Source organism: Rhinolophus sinicus, chromosome 1, assembly GCF_057876585.1.
Source record: "Rhinolophus sinicus isolate RSI-liver-muscle chromosome 1, RSI-T2T, whole genome shotgun sequence".
Classification (NCBI taxonomy): domain Eukaryota; kingdom Metazoa; phylum Chordata; class Mammalia; order Chiroptera; family Rhinolophidae; genus Rhinolophus; species Rhinolophus sinicus.
In genome coordinates, this window is record NC_142501.1 from 126,641,487 (window position 1) to 126,665,837 (window position 24,351).

The 24,351-nt window shown below is 36.1% G+C and overlaps 1 protein-coding gene and 1 pseudogene across 12 annotated transcripts in view; one reads left to right on the plus strand and one right to left on the minus strand.

Annotated features, from left to right (window-relative positions):
- The window catches only part of ACBD5 (acyl-CoA binding domain containing 5), a 41,224-nt gene that overhangs the window by 14,821 nt on the left and 2,052 nt on the right, over positions 1 to 24,351 (plus strand). For 10 of the 12 annotated variants that reach the window (XM_088789290.1, XM_019749107.3, XM_088789295.1 and 7 more), the window contains 7 exons: positions 4,538 to 4,672; positions 5,710 to 5,913; positions 6,708 to 6,814; positions 9,136 to 9,403; positions 12,632 to 12,831; positions 19,494 to 19,526; positions 20,240 to 20,349. In XM_088789290.1, coding sequence (XP_088645416.1) covers positions 4,538 to 4,672; positions 5,710 to 5,913; positions 6,708 to 6,814; positions 9,136 to 9,403; positions 12,632 to 12,831; positions 19,494 to 19,526; positions 20,240 to 20,349 — 1,057 coding nt within the window. Of the gene's footprint in view, positions 1 to 4,537; positions 4,673 to 5,709; positions 5,914 to 6,707; positions 6,815 to 9,135; positions 9,404 to 12,631; positions 12,848 to 19,493; positions 19,527 to 20,209; positions 20,350 to 24,351 lie in introns of all 12 variants that reach the window. The other 2 variants (XR_016018244.1, XR_016018245.1) reach the window with 1 other exon arrangement.
- LOC141568559 (pancreatic progenitor cell differentiation and proliferation factor pseudogene) lies at positions 1,527 to 4,255 on the minus strand (annotated as a pseudogene).

Here is a 24,351-nt window from a genome sequence, read left to right on the forward strand (position 1 = left end):
AAAGTGATACATGTATAGTATGGTTTAACTGTAGTTTAGCAAGCTAAAACAAGACATCAATGAATTCACTTAGCTTGGTTTCTCTTTTTAGAATTCTGTTTTCATGTTCTCAGTAAAGAATTGAAAGGTCTATCTTTAACATACTAGCAGGAGTTGAAAATAACATACACATTTCCTGGTATTAACTGTAAACATTTGCTTTTTAAATTTTTTTAGAAATGAGCCCATAAGAGTCATTTTAAATGAAAATTGTATATATTTTGATACATACGGTATCCCTTTTTTTTCTGTCATCCCTACTTACAAGGCATCTTATTACTAATTGGTGGAAATTACAGTGTTTCAGCTCAGCCATCATCGTGTTCTCTCATGAGGTCTCCAGGACATGTCTGCCGTAGTAACTCAGAGTGATTGCTCACTCGGCATACTCCATACCATCCGTACCACACTCTCGATAGCTGATTTGCCTAGAGAAGTCAGATGTGATCAGATAATCTTCCTTATTCATGCTTATTCAATCAAAAAAGTATTAAGTGTTTTCTCTGTATGAAGCATGTTTTTAGGGTACAAAGGGGAATAAGCCTGGACCTGCTTTAGTAGTGTCCAGCCTACCGGCCAGAGCCAGATGTTTAAACAACTAATTTTAAAAACAAGGAAGAATGAATAATAATAATATAATAATAAAGGTTCAGGTCCACATCCCTTAAGTATAATTGAAAAATAAGCTTGAGAAACGTTTTTGGTTTTTTTTTGTAACTCATTTGGCAGCAAAACTTGTCCTGACATGAACTAATTGAGGAGCAAACCCTGACCTGAAATGACATGAAGCTATTTTAAGTCTTTATTTATCCTATCTAGTGTGATTATTCATGCTTTGCTACAAATATCTTAATTTTTGTTTTTTAGTGAGAGCTGCCTAGACTCTGTTGAAGATGTTACAGTATATACAGTATATCTATGCATGTGTATAATACACAGTATATATAATGTCTGACCTTTGCAAAATTAGATAATTATGTATTTCGAATCGTATCTGGTTCCAAGGGTGGTAAGGGATGTGGACCTGTGGCATTATTTAACCTGTACCATTTTCATATACACTTAGATTGTTTCCTCTTCTAATCTTTAGAACATGTTGCTGAAATTAACCGTATACAAATGTCATTTTACATATGTGGAAGGATATCTGTAAGAAATAATGTAAAAGTTAATTGCTGGATCAAAGGATATGGGTATTTGATGGGTGTTTGCAATTTTGTAAGATATTGCCACATTGCAAGACAGTTTGCAATCTTGACTTTTTTGTGCATGTGTGTGTGCTAGTGCTTTGGTTTATTTTCCACTAAGTGCAAGGCACATGGTTATGGGTGACAGGAAGGCTTTTGTGTGGCTTGGATAGTAAAGAGTGATGCTCTCTCTCAACTTCCATTTTGGTGTTTTGCTCTTTTGGTATAAGAACCCAACTGCTTCTGCTTGCTGCAGCTGGCCTAGTCTATGGGGTGGGGTTAGGAAAGGGTAGAGAGGAGGGGAGAGGGGAGGGTCTCAACAGAGCCTACTGCCCCTGGAAGTCTGGTGGCTGCTGGAAGCCACTCAGGATGGGGGCCCAGCGTTGGCTTTGCTGGACTGGCCAACAGCCCTGTTTCCTTGTGGCTTCCCGAGCCGGGTCATAGGTGATCATGCTGCTGGAGATCTGGGGAGGTGACGAGTGCTCTGGGAACACCCATCACTGGCCCTGAACGGGAGAGTGGACTTCCCAAAACAGAAGCTCTTCTGTCAGTGACCCGGATCAGCCTTGGAGAGACCGGGGTGATGGGAGGTGGCTTCCCCAGGGTACTCGGCACTTCCACAGCAGCTGTCACTGGAAGTGGAACCCAGGCACCGCTGGTACTAGTAGTTGTAGGTGGCCACTAGCGATCTGCTGGAGGGGATCGCTGCCGTGCTCTTGCTTGTGGAAACCTCGGCAGCGACTCCTAGCGGGCCTCGGCACACGATCACGGAGGGTGAGGACCGGGGCTCTAGGCCACGGAGCCCATTTGCAGAAGAGTCCACTGGAGGCCGCTCCACCACCAAGCTGCGTGGGGTTGACTTTTTTTTTAATAAAGCATTTTGTTCAAAATAGTCATTTAGGCCCAGGAGAACAGATGAAAGATGTAGCTGTGTCACATAGGCTTTTTCGGAATATACATATATAGTAAGTTTTGAAATCAGGAAGTATGAACTGTCCCACTTTGTTCTTTTCCAAGATGGTTTTAACTACTATTCTGGATCCCTTGCATTTCCATACAAATTTTAGAATCAGCTTGTCAATTTTTGCAAAAAAAGGAAAGCTAGGAATTTGATAGAAATTGCAATGAATTATAGATCATTTGGGGGAATATTTTCATCTCAACAATATTGCTTTCCAAGTAATTTACTTAGATCTTCTTTAATTTCAACATTTTGTCACTTGCAGTGTATAATTCTTAAACCTTTTTGTCAAATGTATTACCATGTTTCCCCGAAAATAAGACCTAGATGGACAATCACCTCTAATGCATCTTTTGGAACAAAAATTAATGTAAGACCCGGTATTATTTTACTATAAGACCGCGTATAACATAACATATAATATACTATAATACCGGGTCTTATATTAATTTTTGTTCCAAAAGATGCCTTAGAGCTGATTATCCAGCTATGTCTTATTTTCGGGGAAACTCGGTAGTAAGTATTTAATTCTTTTGGGGGCTTTTGTAACTTGAATTGTTTTCTAATTTTATTTTTGGCTTGATTTGTTAGCTTATAGAAATACAGTTGATTTTTATATGTTGACCTTGTATCCTGCAATGTTGCCAAACTATTTATTAGTCCTAATAGTTTTTGTAGATTTCTTAGGATTTTCTGTGTAGAAGAGCATGTCATATACAGAGGTTATTTGACCTCTTTGTTTCCGATCTGGATTTTTAAATCTTTTTTTTTTCCCTTGCCTAACTGCCCTGGCTAGAACTTCTAGTACAATATTAAATAGAGACGGCAAAAGCAGACATCTTTGTCTTGTTCCTTATTTTGGGAGTACACAATTCAGTCTTTTTGCATTAAGTATGGAGACTAGTTGTGATTTTTTGTAGATGCCCTTTATCATATTGAAGAAATTCTCTTGCATTCTTAATTTCTTCAGCATTATTATCATGAAAGAGTGTTAGATTTTGTCAAATGCTTTTTCTGCGTCTGTTGTCATAATTGTGGCTTTTGTCCTTTAGTCTATTAATATGGTATATCACATTAATTGATTTTTGGATGTGAAGTAGGGCTCATTAGTAATTCTCTGTGCTTTCTACACCTCATCACAGAACTGTTGTGATGCTGTTTTTGCTGTTGTGAAGTAGTTTTTGACAGCTATCCATTTGATGAGGGAAGCATTTGATGAGGTTTCCCTGTTACTCAGTTTTGTTGAAGATGTCTGTGGGTGGTGCGTGTTTTCGTTTTTGTTTTGTTGTTATTATTTTATTCTGGTTGTCGGGGGAAAGTAAGAGAGAGTCAAAAACAACCATGATTCTCTAAGTGAGAATAGAACACAATGCATTATATGAGTTGAATTTTTAGTCTTTTGTTCCATTAGTTAAGTAGACTTAAATAAGAATGTAGGCCTGACTGTTTAAGATGTACAGAGAGTTTGAAATTTATTATGTGGTTTGGGATGCAGGGAAGCATCCAAAATGTATTTGTATAGTGAAAATAAATCCCAAAAGCTTATGGAAGAAGGACCATTGTTTTGGGCCAGTAGCCACTTAGGAGGCATTTAGTATCTTAAAGAGTTGTGGGAATGTAATTCCCTGTATCTCAAATTGTGGTCAAGTAACCAACAGCATTGGCATCACATGGGAGCTTTATGGAGAGGCGGAATCTTAGATTACCCCAGATTTACTAATTCAGAATCTCCATTTTAACTAGATCGCAGGTGGTTCCTATGCATGTTAGCATTGGGGAAGCTCTGATGTGTTTACTCTCAAAGTATGACTTTGGGCAATAGACAGTTGTCTTTTTAAGTGGTTAATAGCATTAACTGATTTTTTTTTTAAAGTTTAACTATAAAGACATAATAAGTTGTGCACCTGAAGCCTTAAAGGTTATAAAATGATTTTTAAAAATGTTTAAATATAGTCCACCTATAATATTGATAGGTGACTGTTGTTAGGGCCAAAAATATTATATGTATACTTTCAGTATGCTAGCATATAGCAACCATCTTCATTTACCATCTATAAAGATAATTCATCTCTAACTTTACTATTTTGATTGATGTTAACTAAAAATAATTTATCCTCTGCGTTGTTCAGAAAGGTTTTAAGATTGCTTTATCATTTTGTTGTAAACTAATTGAAGGAATTTATCTAGTATTTATATAATTTGTAGTCAAAAGAATACTATTAATTACATATCAGATTACAACTTTTTTCTTCAAAATTATTTTACTAGTTATTGTAAATTATAGTGTTGTAAATTATAGCATTATTGTATGTTATAGCGTTAGAGATTAAATGGTCATTTCATATTTTAGATCTTGGTAATGTTCTAACTTCTACTCCAAATGCCAAAACTGTTAATGGTAAAGCTGAAAGCAGTGATAGTGGAGCTGAGTCTGAGGAAGAAGAGGCCCAAGAAGAAGTGAAAGAAGCAGAACGAAGTGATAATGGTAATCTTTGGATGATGGGCTAATAATTCTACATTAAATAAGACAAAAGGATATGGAGAAGTTTGGCTGATTTGGTGTTATATGCGTGTAGTGGGATGTGGGCTATTGACCCTGTAATCAGGTTTGCTGTGGACCGAAAGGCTCTACTATAGGGCCAGCCAGCCTTACGCATAGATGGAATAGATAGCAGTTGCAAGCTAACGAGAATAGGCCATTCCTCCAAATGTAATGCCTGAAATGCTGCATTAGAAATACATTCATTTGGGTTGGCCGGTTAGCTCAGCTAGTTAGAGCGTGGTGCTGATAAAACCGAGGTTGCCAGTTCGATCACCACATGGGCCACTGAGTTGCGCCCTCCTTAAAAAAAGAAAAGCAAAAAAATAAAAAAACAAATATATTAATTTAAGGTATTGTTTCCAATATGAATATATGTTACCAAGAAGAGGAGACAAGTTAAACTCTGAATATCCTGTCAAGAATAGAATCCTGAGACTAGGATACTGGCAGAACTTTTGATGAAGAGGGAATATTGGAATCATGGGACACTGCATTAGAGGGGCCTTAGTAGTAAGGGGGGCCTTATTAGTAAGAGTTCCGGTAATTCCGGGGAAGACTGTTTTAGAAAATGGAGGCAGAATAACACCAAAACAAACTGCACAACTTAGTTTTGCCTTCATGTTCCATTAAGGTATGACAATACTTTCTTTGAAGGATGTTTTTATTGGCTATTTTTGTACTGCTGGGTCTCATAGAACAATTTGCCTATGCTGAGAGAATGTCAAGTCCTTGAGAGATTATGTCTTAAAAGAGAGAAAATTCACAGGGAACTGAAGCAGTTTTGAAACCAACACAGTTTGGGTGAGCCCTCAGCATATTAAAAAACCCCTCTTCTAGGAGCACCCCATCTCTGTGATCTAAGTAGGAAACCCTTCAAAGGGATTATGGTAGGTTGGGGAAATGTCTACTTAATATTAGAACATCGTATACAGAAATTGACCTCGTGGAGTTTTATGAATTTTTCCATTTTTACATAAAAGATAAGAAAATGGTGAAAAAATCCATAGACCATGAGAATTTGGAAGTCGTTGTGACTAATGGCTATGATGAAGACAGCCTTGTTCAGGATGTACAGTGTGATATTCATGCCAGTTCTTCCCCGAGTGGCAGCAGCGCTGAAGAAATAAAATCTGTAGATCCAAACTTGGACCAAACTGAAAAAACTGCTGTCTGCACTCATCAAGGTATGCTCCCATAATAATTACTTAGCCTCTTCCCTGTGAATAATAATACAGCCTCTTCCCTGTGAATAAAATATTCTTTTAATAATTTCAGAATGTTTAGCAGCAATTTAGAGTTTAAAAACCACTTATTCAGTAATATCTTAAGGTTTGTTAATATTATGAAGATTTATTAATATATCTTTGAAAGAAATATATTAATTTTTTATACTATATTTTTACTGTGTGATTTTTCAGTTGTTTTTATGTATATGGCATTTTAAAATAAAATTTTGAAATTTTTACTTTTATTCCTCATGTTTCTTTTAACTTAAACCTCTGATTATATGATACCTTTGTTCTCCAATCAGCAAGATAAGTTATATTCTTTTCATATCTTAGGGCTGTAGGGGTGAGCCTATAATATGTATATGGTGAATTATTAACATTGTTGCAATACAGCTAAGAAACCAAGAAATATAATTTGTTAATGTAACAACCAATCTTGAATACTTGCATCCAAATTATGGCCCTAGCTGATTGTCAGTTTTCTCTTATAATGTTAAGTTTTGCAAGGTTTGATCTGGACAGTGTCTTTGTATAATTCTATGATAAAATATTTTGTAATCTTTTCAAATAAAATTTATCAACTAAATTTAAAGTTTTGTTAAGTTAAAAGAAAAAAGTGTGGCTTGGTACATCAAATTTGTCTCCCAGTATGAAAATAGTGTACAGCTAATACATTTTGAAAATGGAATAAATGCATTTTTCTTCAATTAGAGAACAATTATTCTACCTGGCTATTTATTCATATTTAGATATAAATGATGATCATGTTGAAGATGTTTCAGGAATTCAGCATTTGACAAGTGATTCAGACAGTGAAGTTTACTGTGATTCCATGGAGCAATTTGGACAAGAAGAGGTAAAAATGACATTTTTTAATTGGTAAGTTTTCAAAGTGGTATGTCAGAATTCGATACATAACTTCTGTTAATAGCAGATGTACATGCTGTTCATCACTTTGAAAACATACCTCTAAAATGTTTAAACATTTGTATTTCAAATTAGTTTTTGTGAATTAAAAAGTATATAGAATTCCTGAATATTCAAAAAATAACATTTAAATGTTATATGATAACTTACAATATATTTATATTTATAAATATTCTGGGAAAAGTGAGATAGGGAAGCAGAAAGTAAATTCCTTGTGCTAGTCCCTATGTCTGAAACATTGATAAACATTAAAAATTTGATTAATTTTCTTTTTTTTTTTTTTTTTTTTTTATATTGGGGAAGGGGAACAGGACTTTATTGGGGAACAATGGTCAAATTGTTGTCCCTTCAATCTTAGTTGTGGGGGGTTCTGTTCAGCTTCAAGTTGTTGTTCTTTCAGTCTTAGTTGTGGAGGGCGCAGCTCAGCTCCAGGTCCAGTTGCCGTTGCCAGTTGCAGGGGCACAGCCCACCATCCCTTGTGGGAGTCGAACCGGCAACCTTGTGGTTGAGAGGACAGGCTCCAACCAACTGAGCCATCCGGGAGCTCAGCGGCAGCTCAGCGGCAGCTCAGCTCAAGGTGCCGTGTTCAATCCTAGTTGCAGGGGGCAGAGCCCACCATCCCTCGCGGGACTCGAGGAATTGAACTGGCAACCTGGTTGAGAGCCCACTGGCCCATGTGGGAATCGAACCGGCAGCCTTTGGAGTTAGGAGCACGGAGCTCTAACCGCCTGAGCCACCAGGCCGGCCCCAATTGATTAATTTTCAAACAAATGAATCTGTTTTTCACATTGACTTTAATACATTGAACTGAAATTTTGAGTGGAAATACTTTTCAAATTTCAGTTAATTAAGATTCAGTATTGGAAGCTAACATTTGAAAAAAATTATTAAAAGTACGTGAATTGTTTTTTTCTTGCTTTGACAACTTTTTCTGATAATGGCTAGGGGTGGTTTTGACAGCTGTATTTATGTTTGGTGGTTTTGCGTTTTTCCCCTACTATTTCCCCACCCCTGTTCTAACATTGTTCACGTGTGTCTTATAGAAAATCATTTATCCTTTGCCTGCCTGAAGTAATGATTTTAATTTTTTCTTTTTTGTGTTTCCCTTTTTTAAAAATTTTATGATGTGATTAAATTTACCTCTTAGCTTTCTCAAATTTTAAAAACACATGAATGAACAGAATACTTTCTAAGGTCAAACACAAATGACTAGCATAGATGGGAAGAATAATGGTAAGGAGGCTAAACCGAGAATTAGCTGAAATTAATCAAAAATGAAAATGGATAAAAATCCAGATTTCCTTTTATTTTCTCTTTTTAAGAAGATTTATTTGGCGAAGGTTGGTTAAAAAGAACTGGATGGGGGTTGATCTCAGTAAACATCTGGGTACTAAATTCTAGGTTTGCCTATATTTTCTCTGTAAGTCAGTTAATGGACTAAAATCTTTCATGGGGTTCTGCCTGATCTGGCTCCTACTTACCTTTTTGGCTGCTGTTGATACCACTGTCCTGTTTGGGCTTTGCTCATACCCACCAGGGCCTTCTCTCTGTTCCTCTAATATGTCTAGTCCCTTCCCCTTCTCTCCACCAGCACCAGCATCTTGGCATTCATTTTGCTAGAATGTAATTCACCATTCACCAAGTTAACGCTTGCATATCCTGTGAACCCTGATGCAGATGTCCCTTCCTGAAGGAAACCTTCTTTAGCTAAGATACCAGAGCCCCACCACATCACCATCCTCACCAAGTCTAAGTTAATTATAGGTTGTCATCTACAAGTTACCTAGGTGGGTTCTTTAAAAAATATTTTTAATCTCTCTGATAAATTTTGGAGTCCTTGGGAATCAAAGTGTTTTTCAAGTTGTTTTTGTGGACAACTAAGATCACATTTTTTGTTTGCCTATTACCATTAGAACATTTCCTTTTCTCATTAATTTCTCCATTTTTAAATTTCTCCTTAATTTAGACACTTACTTAAGTGTTTCTTCGATGAATGACTGACTCACGAGAACAATACATTGCCATAACTTCTCAATTGTTTCCTCATAAATGAATCATTTCTCTCCTATTTCTCCCTTCCATGTAGGAGGCAGAATATTAATTGAAGAAATTTTTTAGAAAAGTAATATTTTCTATTATAAACTGAAAAAATATTTTATAAAGACAGTAATTCTTTTATTATCATGAAAACTTTGTGATGTATAATTTATGTTTGTAGCTTTTAACTAAGTATTTTTTTTACATTTGTAGTCTTTAGACAGCTTTACATCAAACAATGGACCATTTCGATATTACTTGGGTAGTGATCCCAATCAGCCCTTGGAAAATTGTGGTTTCCCTGAAGATGTTCGGGTACCTCCTGGGAATGGCATTGTCGGGGATATGCAGGTGGTAGCAGTCAAAGGAAAAGGTGAAATAAAGCATGGAGGAGAAGATGGCAGGAGTGACAGTGGGGCGCCACACCGAGAGAAACGGGGCGGAGAAAATGAGGAATTCTCCAATGTCAGAAGAGGGAGAGGTGTGTATTACTTGTGTTTTTGGATCTTTATAATCTAACTAGTGAAACAGAGTGTCTAGGTAGGAGTTAGAATTATCAATCTGCAAAGGGAATGTGAAAAATTAACCATATATAACATCTGACCGTTTTTCTTTGTGTCTGATTCTCACCTTTGATTGAAGAAGGCAGAGTAGTGTGTTCTCTGAAGGCGTGGGGGAAAACATTTCTATATTTACATCTTTTATGCAAATTTTTGAGGTATCCAAATTTGTGTTCTATCACCCCTCTGAGCAATCACTTACCAGTTGCTCCAACTATGCTGATATTTTTATACTTATTAGTAAAAATTAGAATTCTTTGTTTCTTCCACATTTCCCCACTTAAGTCAAAAGATGTTTAAAGCTGACAATTCAAATAATAGACATAAAAGAACATGTAACAATACAAAGGTAAACATTAAGAATAGTAATGTAATGAGGTAATAGAATAGAGTTAAGTGGGAAGAAAAGTAAATAATTTATAATTGTTTATAGTAAGGAATGAATAGGTATTGTCAAAAAAGAATTAATGGAAAGACAAATACTATATGATCTCACTTACATGGAATCTAAAAAATAAAACAAACACAAAAACCTAGCTTGTAGATAGCAGAACATATTGGTGGTTCCCAGAGGTGGCAAAGGGGCAGGAGTTACAGGGTTAGGCAAAATGGGAGGAGGCAGTCAAAATGTACAAACTTCTAGTTATAAAATAAATAAGTCATGGAATGGAATGTACAGCATGGTGACGACAGTTTATAATACTGCATTGTATATTTGAAAGTCACTGAGAGAGTAGATCTTTTTATTTTTCAATTACAGTTGACATTTAATGTTATTTTATATTAGTTTCAGGTGTACCACATAGTGGTTTGACATTTAAATAATTTAGGAAGTGACCTCCCCCATAAGTCTGGTACCCATCTGGCACCCTACGTAGCTATTACAATATTATTGACTATATTCCCTAAGAGAGTAGATCTTAAAAGTTCTCATCACAAGAAAAAAAAAATCTGGAACCGTGTATGGTGATAGATGTTAACTGGACTTATTGTGGGGATCGTTTCACAGTATTTATAAATATCTAATCATTATATTGTACACCTGAAAAAAAAAAGGAAAACCGCTGTTTAATTTCATGAGGTCATAAAAAGTTAAGGGATTGTCTATGTATCTAGTTGAAAAAAACCTGTATAAAATAAAGCAAATTTTAAGGCTTGGCAGGAAAAAAAAGAATTAATGGGATTAAGAAAATTATAGCTTAAAAAATAACTGTTTGAACACAAAGAGAATTGTGAATATTTAGTTAAGAGAAGAAAGATCACAGCATATTTCTAGAACTTTGAATTCAGGTCCCTTTCTTTAGGTAATTTATCAAAATTGCTTATATGAAAGGCATCCTATTTACAACCTGACTTCACCCAACCTACAACATGGTACAACTTCCAGCAATCGCAGGGACCCATGCAAGTGGCATACCCTGAAAGTTAAGTTTTGGGAGCTTCATGTAAATCTGCCTCAGCAGTAAACAAATGCTGAGCCCTTGTTCTTTGTCCAGCTGTGTTCTGGGTCCTGGAGCTGCTGTAGAGAAGACAACAAAGCTCCTCCTTCAGTGCAGCTTACTTTCTGGTATAGGGGAGCTGACAGTGAAGAAGTAAATAGTTCAGATATGTTGCAAATGGTGATCAGTGCTCTGAGGGGGAAAAAATAGGGTATTTGGATAGAGTGACTGGAGGTGGGGATTAGCGTAACATGGGAATGGTCTGAGTAATCCTGTTTTTGTGAAGGCTGGTTTTAAAGCGGGTAGTAAAGTAAGCAGAGACAGGAATAATTCTCTAGCATCGTCAGTACTCACTGATAGGCCTTCACAGAGTATCTCAAGCTCTTAAGGATGCAGGAAAAAACAGCCTCAAACTGGACTTCCCACTCTCCCCCCCACCCCCATGTAAATTCCATACCAATGGCTGAAGTGGTCCTTTCACCAAAGACCACTTCAAAATTTACTTCATTTTGATATAAAAGTAGTCGTCTTCTTGAAAATGGCAGCATGCACCTCAGTGTACTCTTGGGGGTTTAACTTGGCAAATAGCTCCAGTTATGTTTCTCTTACAACCCCAAACATTGCTTAATACCAGTTCAGCTTTAGCAATGCTGCTGCTATAGGGTTCCAGAATGCCAAATGGCAACGAGGTAGATAAATTCCTGTTTATCATTTAAAGCAAAACAAACCCATTATATTAGTAAATGTAAAAACATGTAATATTCTATTTCTGCGGGGGTAGGGTCACATGGTACTACCTTTTATGTGCTGCAGGATAAAACTGTTTCAGCCTTTCTGAAAAAAAGTTGGCAACACTTATTAAGAACCTTGACCAAGTTGTTATCCTTTGACCCAGTATTTTGAATCTGTCTTAAAGAAATCAGCAGAGATTTGGACAAATACTCATATACAAAGACATTCATTGCAGAGTTATTTGTAATACCAAAAATTTGGAATCTTCCTGACTATCCAGAAGTGGAGAATGATCAAGTAAATTACTTCATATCTTACTAGGGAGTTTATGTAACCATTTCAATGTTTTTGGAATAAAATTTAATGTTGCAGATAAAGGTTTACAGTGTTTTTTTAAAGTAGGATACAAAATCATGTATAAGGGGTAATGCCAATTCTATAAATCTATGTGTAGAAAAAAGAATGGATGGATATACAACAAAATCTTAAAAGTAATGAGATTTCAATATCTCTCTAAGTATAATGGAATTTATGATAAGAAAAGCATTTCAAAACATTTTGGGAGGCTTACAATGACCAAAAAGGAAAATACAGCTATTTAGTGTAGCTTTTAATACTCTAAAGAAACAGTCTTCAGGTTTTTTCAATCTTGTTACCTTATTTAGTGAAAAATTGGGGGGAATGCACCCAGAATATGTACGTATTATTTGTGAATTATATGCATTTAGTCATGTACTAGGACATTAGGTACATTATAAAACCTTTGGGGAAAAAAATCTAAGAATATATCAGTATAAATAGAAGTTTACATATGTACTCTTTGATCTCAATAATTTATTTTCTGCACTTCCTGAGACTGCCTCCATTCCACTTTGGAGAGTTAGATCTCAAAGAAATAAGAGGAAAATTAATAAAACACACTATTTCTACTTTTATAAGACTAATTTACAACTAACCTGTTTTGCTCTCTTAAAATAGGGCAAAGGATGCAACATTTAAGCGAAGGAACCAAGGGTTGGCAAGTGGGAAGTGGAGGTGACGGGGAACGCTGGGGTTCCGACCGAGGGACACGAGGCAGCCTCAACGAGCAGATCGCTCTCGTGCTCTTGCGACTGCAGGAGGACATGCAGAATGTCCTGCAGAGACTTCACAAACTGGAAATGCTAACGGCCTCCCAGGTAAGCATCTATATTTGTCTTACCTTCTACTTGTTGATCCTGTAAAACAGTGTGTAATCTGTATTGATCAGATTTACACAAATCGTGTATTTTAATGATTTTTTAAAAAAATAAATAGGACCTACAAGTACTTTTGAAAATATTACTTAAGAAAAGACCCAAAAGCTAAATGCCAATTTAAGTAATAGAAAATTTTCAGTAATAGAAAATTTTGTGAAATTCACAGTACCATTCTGGAGGAATGAGGAAGTTGCTTGGTGTTAAAAGAATAAGAGCTGTTAAATAGTTCAATTTGAGGAACTAATAAAGAGACCGTAACTAATACCCTAGAGTTCATCATTAGAGAGTCATTTTTTTGTTGTAATCATTGTCCTCTATCTTGACTTCTTCTTAAAATACCGTACAGATAGTATATTAAGCTACTAATTCTTTAGTGTAAATTAGTTTTAGGATCAAAACTTGAAAGCCAGAGAGTAGTGTGGAGTTATATTTGACCTTCGCTATTATTTAATCCTGGAGGATCAAAGGTATTAAACCTTTGAAAAGGCAGCACAGCTTATCTGTTGCAGAAACTCAAGCAGAACCTAGACATCACGTAAATGAGGGCAGTGCCCTTTGTGCATGGCAGATTGCTATCCAGTACTGAATAAAGCCAGGCAGGTGAACATGGAGGACATCCTGAAAGAAGGGAAGAGCAGGTCATAGGAAAGGACAATTCAGCTTGGTTCACAGTTTTGACCGGGCTGTGAAAATCCCTGGACTCAGCTGCAGAGCTTTCAAATGCCTACTAGTGATCTGCCCCTGACTCGTTCCTCCTTGAGTAATGTTGGTTGGAGAAAAGAATGAGACGACTGGCCTTGCTGTCTGACCTAGCTTCAAACATGATATAACGTTGAAGCACCATGCTGTAACAGATGTTAAGAAGAATTTGTAGAGATTAATCAAAGAAAATGCTTTCATTATAAGATGAATACATTAAATGTAGATATATGAGGTGTGACCAAAAGATATGGTGAATGTTTAAATTTAAAATATTACAGTAAGACACATTGCCATTAATCCCCCTCAAAATACTCTCCCTCGCTTCAAACACACGTATCCCATCATTGTTGCCAATTTCTGAAGCATTTCTGGAAGTCTTCTTTCATGGGTGTCTTTACTTCATCCTCCATCATGACAACACTCTCTGTAACACATCACTTCTGGTATACGGCAATTTCTGTCAAATAAAAGCATTACGGTGTGCCCTCATCCACCTTATTCACCAGATCTGGCACCGTGCGACTTCTGGCTCTTCTCCAAAGTCAAAATGAATGTGAAAGGGAAACGTTTTGAATCTATTCAGGACATCGAGGCAGCCACGACAGCGCAAATAAAGACACTCACGAAAGAGGACTTCCAGAACTGCTTCAGAAAGTGGCATCAACAATGGGATAAGTGTGATTGAAGTGAGGGGGAGTGTTTTGAGAGGGATTAATGGCAATGTGTCTTTCACTGTAACACATTTTTTTAATTTAAACATTCACCGTACTTTATGATCGCACCTCATATGTAAAGAAACTAATACTGTAGGCTTTCTAAACAACCATTGTAAATATCTTACCCTTTATCTAACTTACTCAGATTATCACAAGGTTTCTCAATTATATGTATGTCAGTGATTCTCAATTACATTTTATTATTAATATCACTTAGATTGGTAATCTGTACACTCTCAAGAGTGTGAACACCCTAAAATAATATGCAAATTTCTATTTGATTTTGCATTTTTAGAGAGGGTTTGTTGCCTTCCACAGGGCTTGTAATGAAAAAGAGGTTAAGAATAGTGCCTTTTCACCCCGCACCTCCAGGACCCTCCTTTTTAAAAAATAAATCGTTGACAAGTATGAATCCTGAGAAAAAAGAATAGTGCCTTAAATAAATGACATTATCTTGTTTGTCCAAGTAAGTGTAGGTTGTTGATATCAAACTATTTTATTTGTATCTTTCATTAGTAAGAAAATTCTATTCTATATTAGCTTGAGAAATTTAGGCCCATGATCGCCTCAAACAATCACTTGATTAGTACAGAACTATCTAAAGGAAGCAAAAAGAGCTAACCCATGCCGGGAACCTCATTTGTAAAATTAGTACTGTTGAACATTATTGTTTTGGTAATCTTTCTTTTCTTGTTCTGTGATTTTTTTTAAAGAAGAATGTTTTGTATCTATCTAATGTCTTTAATGCTATTTAAATTCTGCTAAAAATTCTTTTGATTTTTTAAAATTATTTTTTCAGATTAGTTGACATTAATATTATATTAATTTTAGGTACACAGCATAGTGGATAGATATTTATATAATTTATGCAGTGATATCCCTGATTAGTCTAGTACCCCCAGGGACTATATATAGTCATTGTAACATTATTGACTGTATTCTTTATGCTGTATTTTACATCCCTGTGACTGTTTTGTAACTACCAATCTGTATTTCTTAATCCCTTTCCTTTCGATTTTTTTAAAGAAGTTATCTTTCTCACTCTTGTCTTACATATAACAAACTTAAAAGAAATTCTGACATATTGGGACTTTTCCACTTAAAATTTGTAGAATTCATTCGTATGCATTAAATTTTGCATGATTAATTTGCATAAATAAAGGAAATACATTGATGGTAGGATAGCAGTAGGTTGTAGAACTGAAGGAAATTTAGTCCAACATCCTTAGTTCAGCAGATGAAGAAGCTGAGATACTGAGAAGATGCTTTCATGTTAATGGCAGAGCCAGGTCTGTAATTCAAGTTTCCTGATTTCTCATGCAACATGGTTTCCACATCAGTAAGCTGCTTGAGATGTATTATTATTCTGTTTTTTGTTTTTTTGTAAAATAGTTCCTTAAATTTACTCAATAAATATTTGTTCACTGGCCACATAGCAGATACTTTTCTAGGCAGTGGACCCAAAAATGAAAAGGGAGGTAGCAGAGTGTAGCAGACGTTCAAGCAAACTACATGGGTTCAAATCCTAGCTCTGCCACTTACTGTCTGATCTTGAGTCAGGTTATTTAACTTCTCTGTGCTTTACTTTTCTTATCTAGAAAGAGGAAATATTAATGCCTACCTCATAAGCTTGTTCAGAGAATAAAATCGAATTCTTAGTACAGTACCTAGAACGAACATATTAAGCAGTTAAGTATTGTCACGCGAGGTGATGATGAGAACAAGAATGGTAAAACAGTTTGGTTTCTTCCCTAAGGAAGTTCACAGCCTTAGGGAAGACCTAACTTAAATAATTTTTTGTCTTTGATTTGCTTCGCAATGATTACTATTATGTAAGAATTTTCCCTTCAAAATGATTTAGCAAAACATTTAGTAATCTTTATTTTAATCTAGCACTAGAATAATAATAGAATTTCTAAATATGTAAAAGCTACATGAAAGCTACTTGATATTGCCAAACATTTGTTGCTTGACCAAACTTTAGTCAGGCTCCTAAACCTTCGCTTAGGCCCATCTGCTCGTGTCTTCCTTAGAAAATCCAGTTTTAGCAAGAACCCTGCTCACTCAGTTTAACCAGAACTTCCTACCTTCAGTATCTGATTAGGTTCCTCATCCTCCACAATCTCCCAGGTGATATCTAATCACCCTCGCCTCTTTTTGGCAAGAATCCTGTTAGGTTGGGTAGGCCAGAATCCCCCGTAATCTCCCTACTGCTGATGTTTCCTCTTAGTAATTTTCCATCCACTGAACCCACCCTATTTCTTTCCCTTTTTTTTTTTTTTAAGGCATTTCTGTTATTGTGTGTGTGTGTGTGTGTGTGTGTGTGTGTTTAATTAACATTTATTGGGGTGACAATGGTTAATAAAGTTACATGGGTTTCAGGTGTATAATTCTGTAATACATTATATATCACATTGTGTATTATAATAATACTTTCTTTACTTATATTTTTGTGATGTTCTGACTCTCCTTAAGTTACTTAATTTGCAGATAAAATTCCTGCAATTATATTCTGTTTCATTTACATTGTAACGTACCTTTTATAGTAATCATATGCAATTTATTTTATTCTTTTGTCCACTCAACAGTCATTGAGAAAACGTGATTTGTGATCAAACAGTATGGTGAATGTTTAAATTTTAAGGAAATTTTATTACAGTAAAAGACACATTGCCATTAATCCCCCTCAAAACACTCCCCCTTGCTTCGAACACACTTATCCCATCGTTCTTGCCACTTTCTGAAGCAGTTATGGAAAGTCCCCTTTCTTGAGTATCTTTAGTTGCTGTGTATTTTTTTTTTTTAATTTTATTGGGGAAGGGGAACAGCACTTTATTGGGGAACAGTGTGTACTACCAGGGCTTTTTCTAAGTCAAGTTGTTGTCCTTTCAATCTTAGTTGTGGAGGGCACAGCTCAACTCCAGGTCCAGTTGCCATTGTTAGTTGCAGGGGGCACAGCCCACCATCCCTTGCGAGAGTCGAACTGACAACCTTGTTGTTGAGAGCCTGCGCTCCAACCAACTGAGCCATCCGGGAGCTCAGTGGCAGCTCAGCTCAAGGTGCTGTGTTCAATCTTAGTTGCAGGGGGTGGAGCCCACCATCCCTTGCGGGACTCGAGGAGTTGAACCAGCACCCTTGTGGTTGAGAGCCCACTGGCCCATGTGGGAATCAAACCAGCAGCCTTTGGCGTTAGGAGCACGGAGCTCCAACCGCCTGAGCCACCGGGCCGGTCCCCACCCTATTTCTTAACTGTAAATTCCCACTTGCCCCTGCTGTACTGGTAATTGGGCCTAATCTCTCTCCCCCATTACAGTGGTCCCTGTACTTACAGTGATAGCCCCTGCTCCCTTGAGTAAAATCTTCCTTACCATGCCTTTAATAAGTGTCATTGAATTTTTTCTTTAACAGTATGTATGAGTAAATATTATTAAAGCAAAAAATCATACTGCTAATCACGCATTACTGCCAGTTACTTCTTAAGTGTAAGTAGTGGGACTCTTCATTTGCCTTTCTAGACCATTTATTACTTAAAACAAAATTCACCAACAGTTTCATTTATTAGTTGTGATTCTATCTTAGTATTTATTGGTAGTCGCTACATTAATGAAGAGTAGTTGTGTCATCATACTGGGATTTGGTCACCTCAAGTTCCATTCTAAATGGCAGACTAATGTGACCTTAAATAAGTCATCAGATACCTGGGAGCCCAATTTTGTAAATCTACCCTTTATTCCATTAAGTCTGGAGTGCCATTAAGGTAAATCTCTTAGTTAAATATTGTTAGGCCTACAAGGTACTATTACAACTAATATCATAAAAATCATAACTTTGTCTACATTCTTTCCTCATTTGCAACTTGAATATGCTAGAACTGTAACTTCTTTAACACTCTAATGGTCTGAAGGATTAATGCAACATCCAGAGGAAATTAACTTAGTTTTACCTGTAAGGTATAGTTGTACTGGGCCACACACACACACTTGATAGCAGGCTCCCTCTTACCCTGGGTCTTTGCAGTTGCTGTTCCCTCTGTACAGAATGCTGTTTCCCCAGTTAGCCACATAGTTTACAGTATTTCTTTGTTTAGGTCTTTGCTCAGATGTCAGCAAAACCTTCCCTGACCACTCTTGCTTCCAAGCCTCCCCTCCTCTGACATGTCCCATCTCCCTTCCCTGTTTTATTTTCCTTTTATTTGTATCCTTCCATTAGAGTATAAGCTCCATTAGGGCAGCGAGTTCTATCATTTTGCTCCCTGTTATATCTATAATGCTCAGAATAGTGATTGGTATGTAGTAAACGCTCAGTAAATATTTATTGAATGAATGAATGATCTCATTAATCTTCATACCATTTCTCTAAAGTTATAATAAATGGAGAAAACTGGAGTAATGAGTTTCTAACATCTAGTTTCAGGAAACTTGTTTGGGATAAGCCAAATTGAAATCTGAGTTTCCTAAATTAGTTTGAATTTTTTCTGCTGAGTTTATACTTCTCATTAAAAAACTTGCAATTCTCATCCCTTCCCCCCCAAAGAAGGTAACTGTGTGAGGTGAGGGATGTGTTAATCAACTGGATTATAGTAATCATTTCACAATATACACATATATTGAATCATCAGGTTGTATATTTTGAATATATACAATTTTGTCAATTACGTCTAATAAAGCTGGGAGAACTAAAAAATAAAAACCTACAACAGTAACAGCTTATTTCTCCTGTGTATTGATAACTTCTTCTGCTATAACTTCGCATGAATTTCCAAAACAAATCTTTCAATATTATTTACATAATCTTTCCAATTTTAATTGATAATCAAGACTGCAGTTCTCAAATGTTTGTTTGTAAATTGGTAATTTGTATGGAAATTACCAGAATTAATGAGAAAAGTTGATTAAGTAATTTAATAAGAATATAAAAGAAGTAATGGATTAGGTTAATTTGAGGTTTTATTTTGATAATTTTCTAAAATTTGAACTATAAAACATAAAATGTCAGAGGCGTTTATTTGGCTAGTAATTTTGGTCAATATGGGTTTCAGGATAATTGAAGCATAATTAGCAGAGAAAGAGAATGAACTAATATTTCAGTTTTTTTAAGACAGGAAATTGAAAAATTACTGGGTGTTTTTGTTTTGTTTTGTTTTTGCATTTGTCAAAGCTAAATCACTTTCATTTGTATTTATAGGCAAAATCATCAACATTACAGTCTCCCGCACAGGTAAGAAATTCTGTTCTTAAATCTAGGTGCTGGTGTTTCAAATAAGTTACAATTAGATTTTATGAGGTTCTTGAAGTATTCCAAGTGAATCTACCTGTAAACCTCTGAAGCTAGAAATATATTTGTTTTAACTGATGGTTACCAGATAGGAGGGTGTTGGGGAGCAGGATCAAAAAGGTGAAGGGATTAAGATGTGTAAATTGGTATTTACAAAATAGTCACGGGGACGTAAAGTACTATGGGGACGTAAAGTAGTATGGGTAATATAGTCAGTAATATTGTAATAACTATGTATGGTGCCAAGTGGGTCCTAAAGTTATTGGGGGTATCACTTCATAAATTATATAAATAACCACTATGCTGTACAACTGAAACTATTATAATATTGAATGTCCACTATAATTGAAAACAATATGTTTTCAATTATATATTTATACATATATTTATACATATATATATATATATATATATATATATATATATATATACACACACATATATATATGTATATGTTTGTTTTGTGTGTTTTTTAAGTCCGAAGTACTCCCAAAAGTCTAATTACTAAATTATGCTCTGAAATACAGAATATCTCCCTGTCTTTAGCAGGAGATTTATTATTAGTTATATATTTTCAAAATTATCATTAAGTGTGTTTTTAAGTTTATACATGCACTATGTAATAGACTGATGATCAGCTTGTTTTATTTTCACAGAGACCATCTTGGTGGCCCTTTGAGATGTCTCCTGGTGCATTAACTTTTGCTATCATATGGCCTTTTATTGCCCAATGGTTGGTGCACTTATATTATCAAAGAAGGAGAAGGTAATACTGTAGTTTTATCATTCAAAGTCGTGTGTTAACTCTACAGTAGACAGAGCTTTTAGCTGCAGTTAAAGAGATAGGTCCAATTTTATAGATATATTGTCACACTGAACATTCTATATTGATCCTCAGACTGAAACTACCTTGGAAATGGCATCTGGTAGATTTCTAAGTACTCGTTAGAGTTCAGATTTTTTCATTTGAGAGCATCTGATGGATTTGTATATCTTTGATTTGGGCAACAAGAAAAGGCTTATAGGCTTACAGTTCATGGCTTATGAAGAAACGATGTTCTTAAAGTCTGATGTTTATTTTGGGCTCTTTGCTAATTTGAAAGGACAGGGATGCCGGGATGCTCTCTATACCTTTGAAATACAGACATTGACATTTCAGGAAATGTTCGACCTGGTGGTTGACTATGTCTAGAAATAGGGATTAATCTAATTTGAGGGTGAGAAATTCCAATTTAGGGTGCCAGGAGATAAATAAGCCTGAGAATAATAGATTGGAATTCTTGAAAGTGTTCTGAGATTGTCTAAGTTAGGAATAACTTGAGGCCAAAATTCTTGGGTTCAAGAAAATCGTTAAAGCATTTTTTTGGACACTATGTAAACTGAATTACTTTCCGTAATTGTTTACTTCAGTGATGGCCTCACTGATTATGTTTTTGGTGTTTTGTCACCATTTCCCTTTAAGTAACACAGATGGGGAAAAGAAATAGGGTATTTGATAATAAGAGTTTAAGTGCTTTTTTAAATATGTGAGTAGAAACACATTTTTAAAAATCTAACAGTTTAAGTAATTTCAGGTATGTTGTTCCTGTACGAAAGAACCCAAGTTTCTAATTAATACATGTGATAGCAAAAGCAAAGCCAAACATTTACCCTTCTCTGATGTAGAAGGGATTCTCAGCACATTAGTGTAGGTGCTACGGTATTATAATATAGTAGAGAAAATGAAATACCTGTGACATTAGGTGAATTGTTTCAGTCTTCTTTGTTCTCTGCTTATGTTAAGACAGTTTGATTTATGTTCATAAATGAACTCAGTAAGTTTTCTGGTACATTAATGTTCCTGCACTATACCTGCCCACTTGAAAAAAGCTTTAGTAGTATTTCAGAAGCATAAGTTGCTTTCTCAGTATTGTAAATAATACTCCTTTCTAATCCACGTGTGTATGTGCCATTTCACCTAAGATGTAGACCTTGATTTAAATCCATTCTTTCCTTCTTTCACACATTTTACATTTCTCATGTGATGGTTGGGTTTAATGCTGTACAGTATTTTAAATTCTGATTTCCCTGATAATAGGAGGGAAAAAGAACCAAAGCTTTTTCCAACACGTAGTAATACTAGATTTAAGCTGCAGGGAACAGTGGCACTAAAGGCAGGTGTTTACAGATTTTGCAATGCATTTCTAGGTTCCCTTTCGTGCTTCCTATGTACAAAATGGGGAATTGGAGGGAAGAGAAATTTGGCATAAGACAAAAAAACCTAAAGCTTACTTTGGTTAATAATTTATTTTATGTTCAAGGTTGGAGCAGTTTGTCACTTCATTAAAGACTGAAAAACAAAACTATACTTTGCTTCAGCAGTCAACAGAAATTGCAGTTTTTCTAAAATTATTTTTTTAAAATGTACCTTACTATTTAAATTTTTCTGCTTTGTTATTATTGAATCTTTATCAGATTTTCCACTGTATGTTAGGTGTTTAGTCCTTCCAAATTGCAAATTGCTTAGCATTGCACAACTGCATTTTGATGAGATACGGTGTTTTTATGTGTTGTTTGCTTACGTATGTAACAAATGAACTGTTGTTGGAGATAGAGCTATATTTCATTTGGAAACAAATTTTGGTCTTGGGGATTTAGGTATTTTTTAATCTGGGAGGGTTTAACAGTTTTTAATCTGACACAGGAATGAAGATTAGAGAGCAGAGTACATATATGGTTTAGAGGAGACAGATCTATGTTAGAGATGAAGGAAAAGATCTAGAAATCCTGTTAGGATGGGAAAAGTATGGGCAGAAAAGGGTGTGCCCTACTCATAATAGGGACCATCCTGTACCTCCTCCCCTGGTGCAGTGTCTGGCACGTAGTAGGCTTTCAGTAAATACGTGCTAAATGCATGGTTGAATGCCCACTGTTGGCAGGATGGCAAACTGAAGTACCACATGACATGGAAAAGCTTTCATTTCATCTAATAAATATGCATCTGACACAGACAGACACGCTAAAGTAGTCCTATGCATATGTGAGATAAGTGGCTATTTGTGGTAAGCTTTAAAAAACTTTTTGACATTAAAGGTAATACTTAAGGTCCACTGCTTAATTTTTTTTTCCAGTATAGAAGAATATAAATGTAAAAGTAAAAGATTTCTCATATCTCTCTGCAGTGGATCAGAAAAACGTTCTTTCTCAATGTGATACGAAGAACAATATCTGCAGACCTGTTCAAAGATAGGCCCTGAATAGCCTCTTGTGGTGCCATCTCTCCCCAGTTACCTAACCTGATAGTCGACTATGAAAATTATCCATGAGTTAAATACTGAAAGCAGACCTGTTAAGTCCAAAAGACAGCTCTTAATCTATTACTTTTTCTAACTACTTTTCTTTATCAGTCTGCCCAGATTCATAAATTGGCTGTCACATAGTTTCCCTGGAAATAGTGAGCTCTCACTAGAGAAGTCATCAGTAAAAACTGCATGGGGGTGGAGAGGCTCTCAGGAGACTCATTCTTCACCTGGAGCCTGGGGAAGACGGGCCTGGCCCAGGAAGGCAGGCTCGGGCTATGAGGAGCAGGGAAAAGCCCCACAGTACGGCCAGAGCAGCGGGCTGGGGCAAAGGCATGATTTTATTCCGTTCCCTTATCTGTTCCTTTCTGTAACTTTTCTTTTCTTACCACGCCGTACCCCACATTTTACAAGTTAATTTTTTAAAAAAGGAGATAAAGTCCTCATTAAGAGCCTGAAAAACATTCTAAAGTTCTGAAAATAGTGATTTGTGTGTATTCTATTTCCCTGTTGTGATAGATAGATCAGGGTTCATAGACCCAAGTTGTGTACTTTTTTGTAAATCTGCAAAGGACCTTGTGTAGTAATCCGAATCACATGGGTTCTTGATAAATTTGCTAACTGTTCAGGTACCTTCCTGCTAACATACCAGCTAAAACCTCACTCAAGCATTAGTGTTTCGAACCATCCATAATTCTGTTGCTTCAAGGGCATTTTTTCTTCATGTCCTGAGTAATCTCCTTCTGGTATGTGAACACTGATATGTTACTCCTACCAAGGAGGTCTACATAAGATTTCTACAGAGGATGAGGAATGATCCAATTATTTAAAATCTCATTGCTCCTGCGAAGGGGTTGCAGAAGAGCACTTCTACAGGGGAGAGGAATGTGTGATGAGACAGTTGCAGGCCCTTTGGCATCCTGAGTGCTGAGGAGGAGATAGAGATTTTACAGGTGTGGGACCTTTCCCAGAACTCAGATCATGTGACTTGTCTTTTGCCAACCAGCCTGCCCTTCTCTGGGAGCTCATTCGCGTTGCTATCATTAAAACCAGCAAGGTATACATACCTGAACTGTTGGTTTGTATGTCCCCCCCACCCCTCAGCTAAACTAGAGCTCTTTTGAGAGCCTGCCTCATCGATGTTTGAATCCCCAGTACCCGGCACACTGCCTGCAAAGCAGCAGATACAGAATATCTGTTGACTTAATGGGTAGCCCAGATTATACATCTATCAACCTTTTGTAGTTTTATTAAGCTTTTTTTGTTTCACAGCTTTATCATTTTGAAAAGATTGCAGAATAATTTGCAAAAATCTGACTTGCGGACTAGCGAACTAGGAAAGGATGAGAATTTAGAAACTACAAGTGGAGGAATGTACATTGAAATTATTTATTAAAAACTATTTGATAATGTCAGCACTTGCAATTGGATCTTTCCTATTGAGCTATAAGTCACATGATGTAATTTCATAAGGATTATTTGTAATTTTG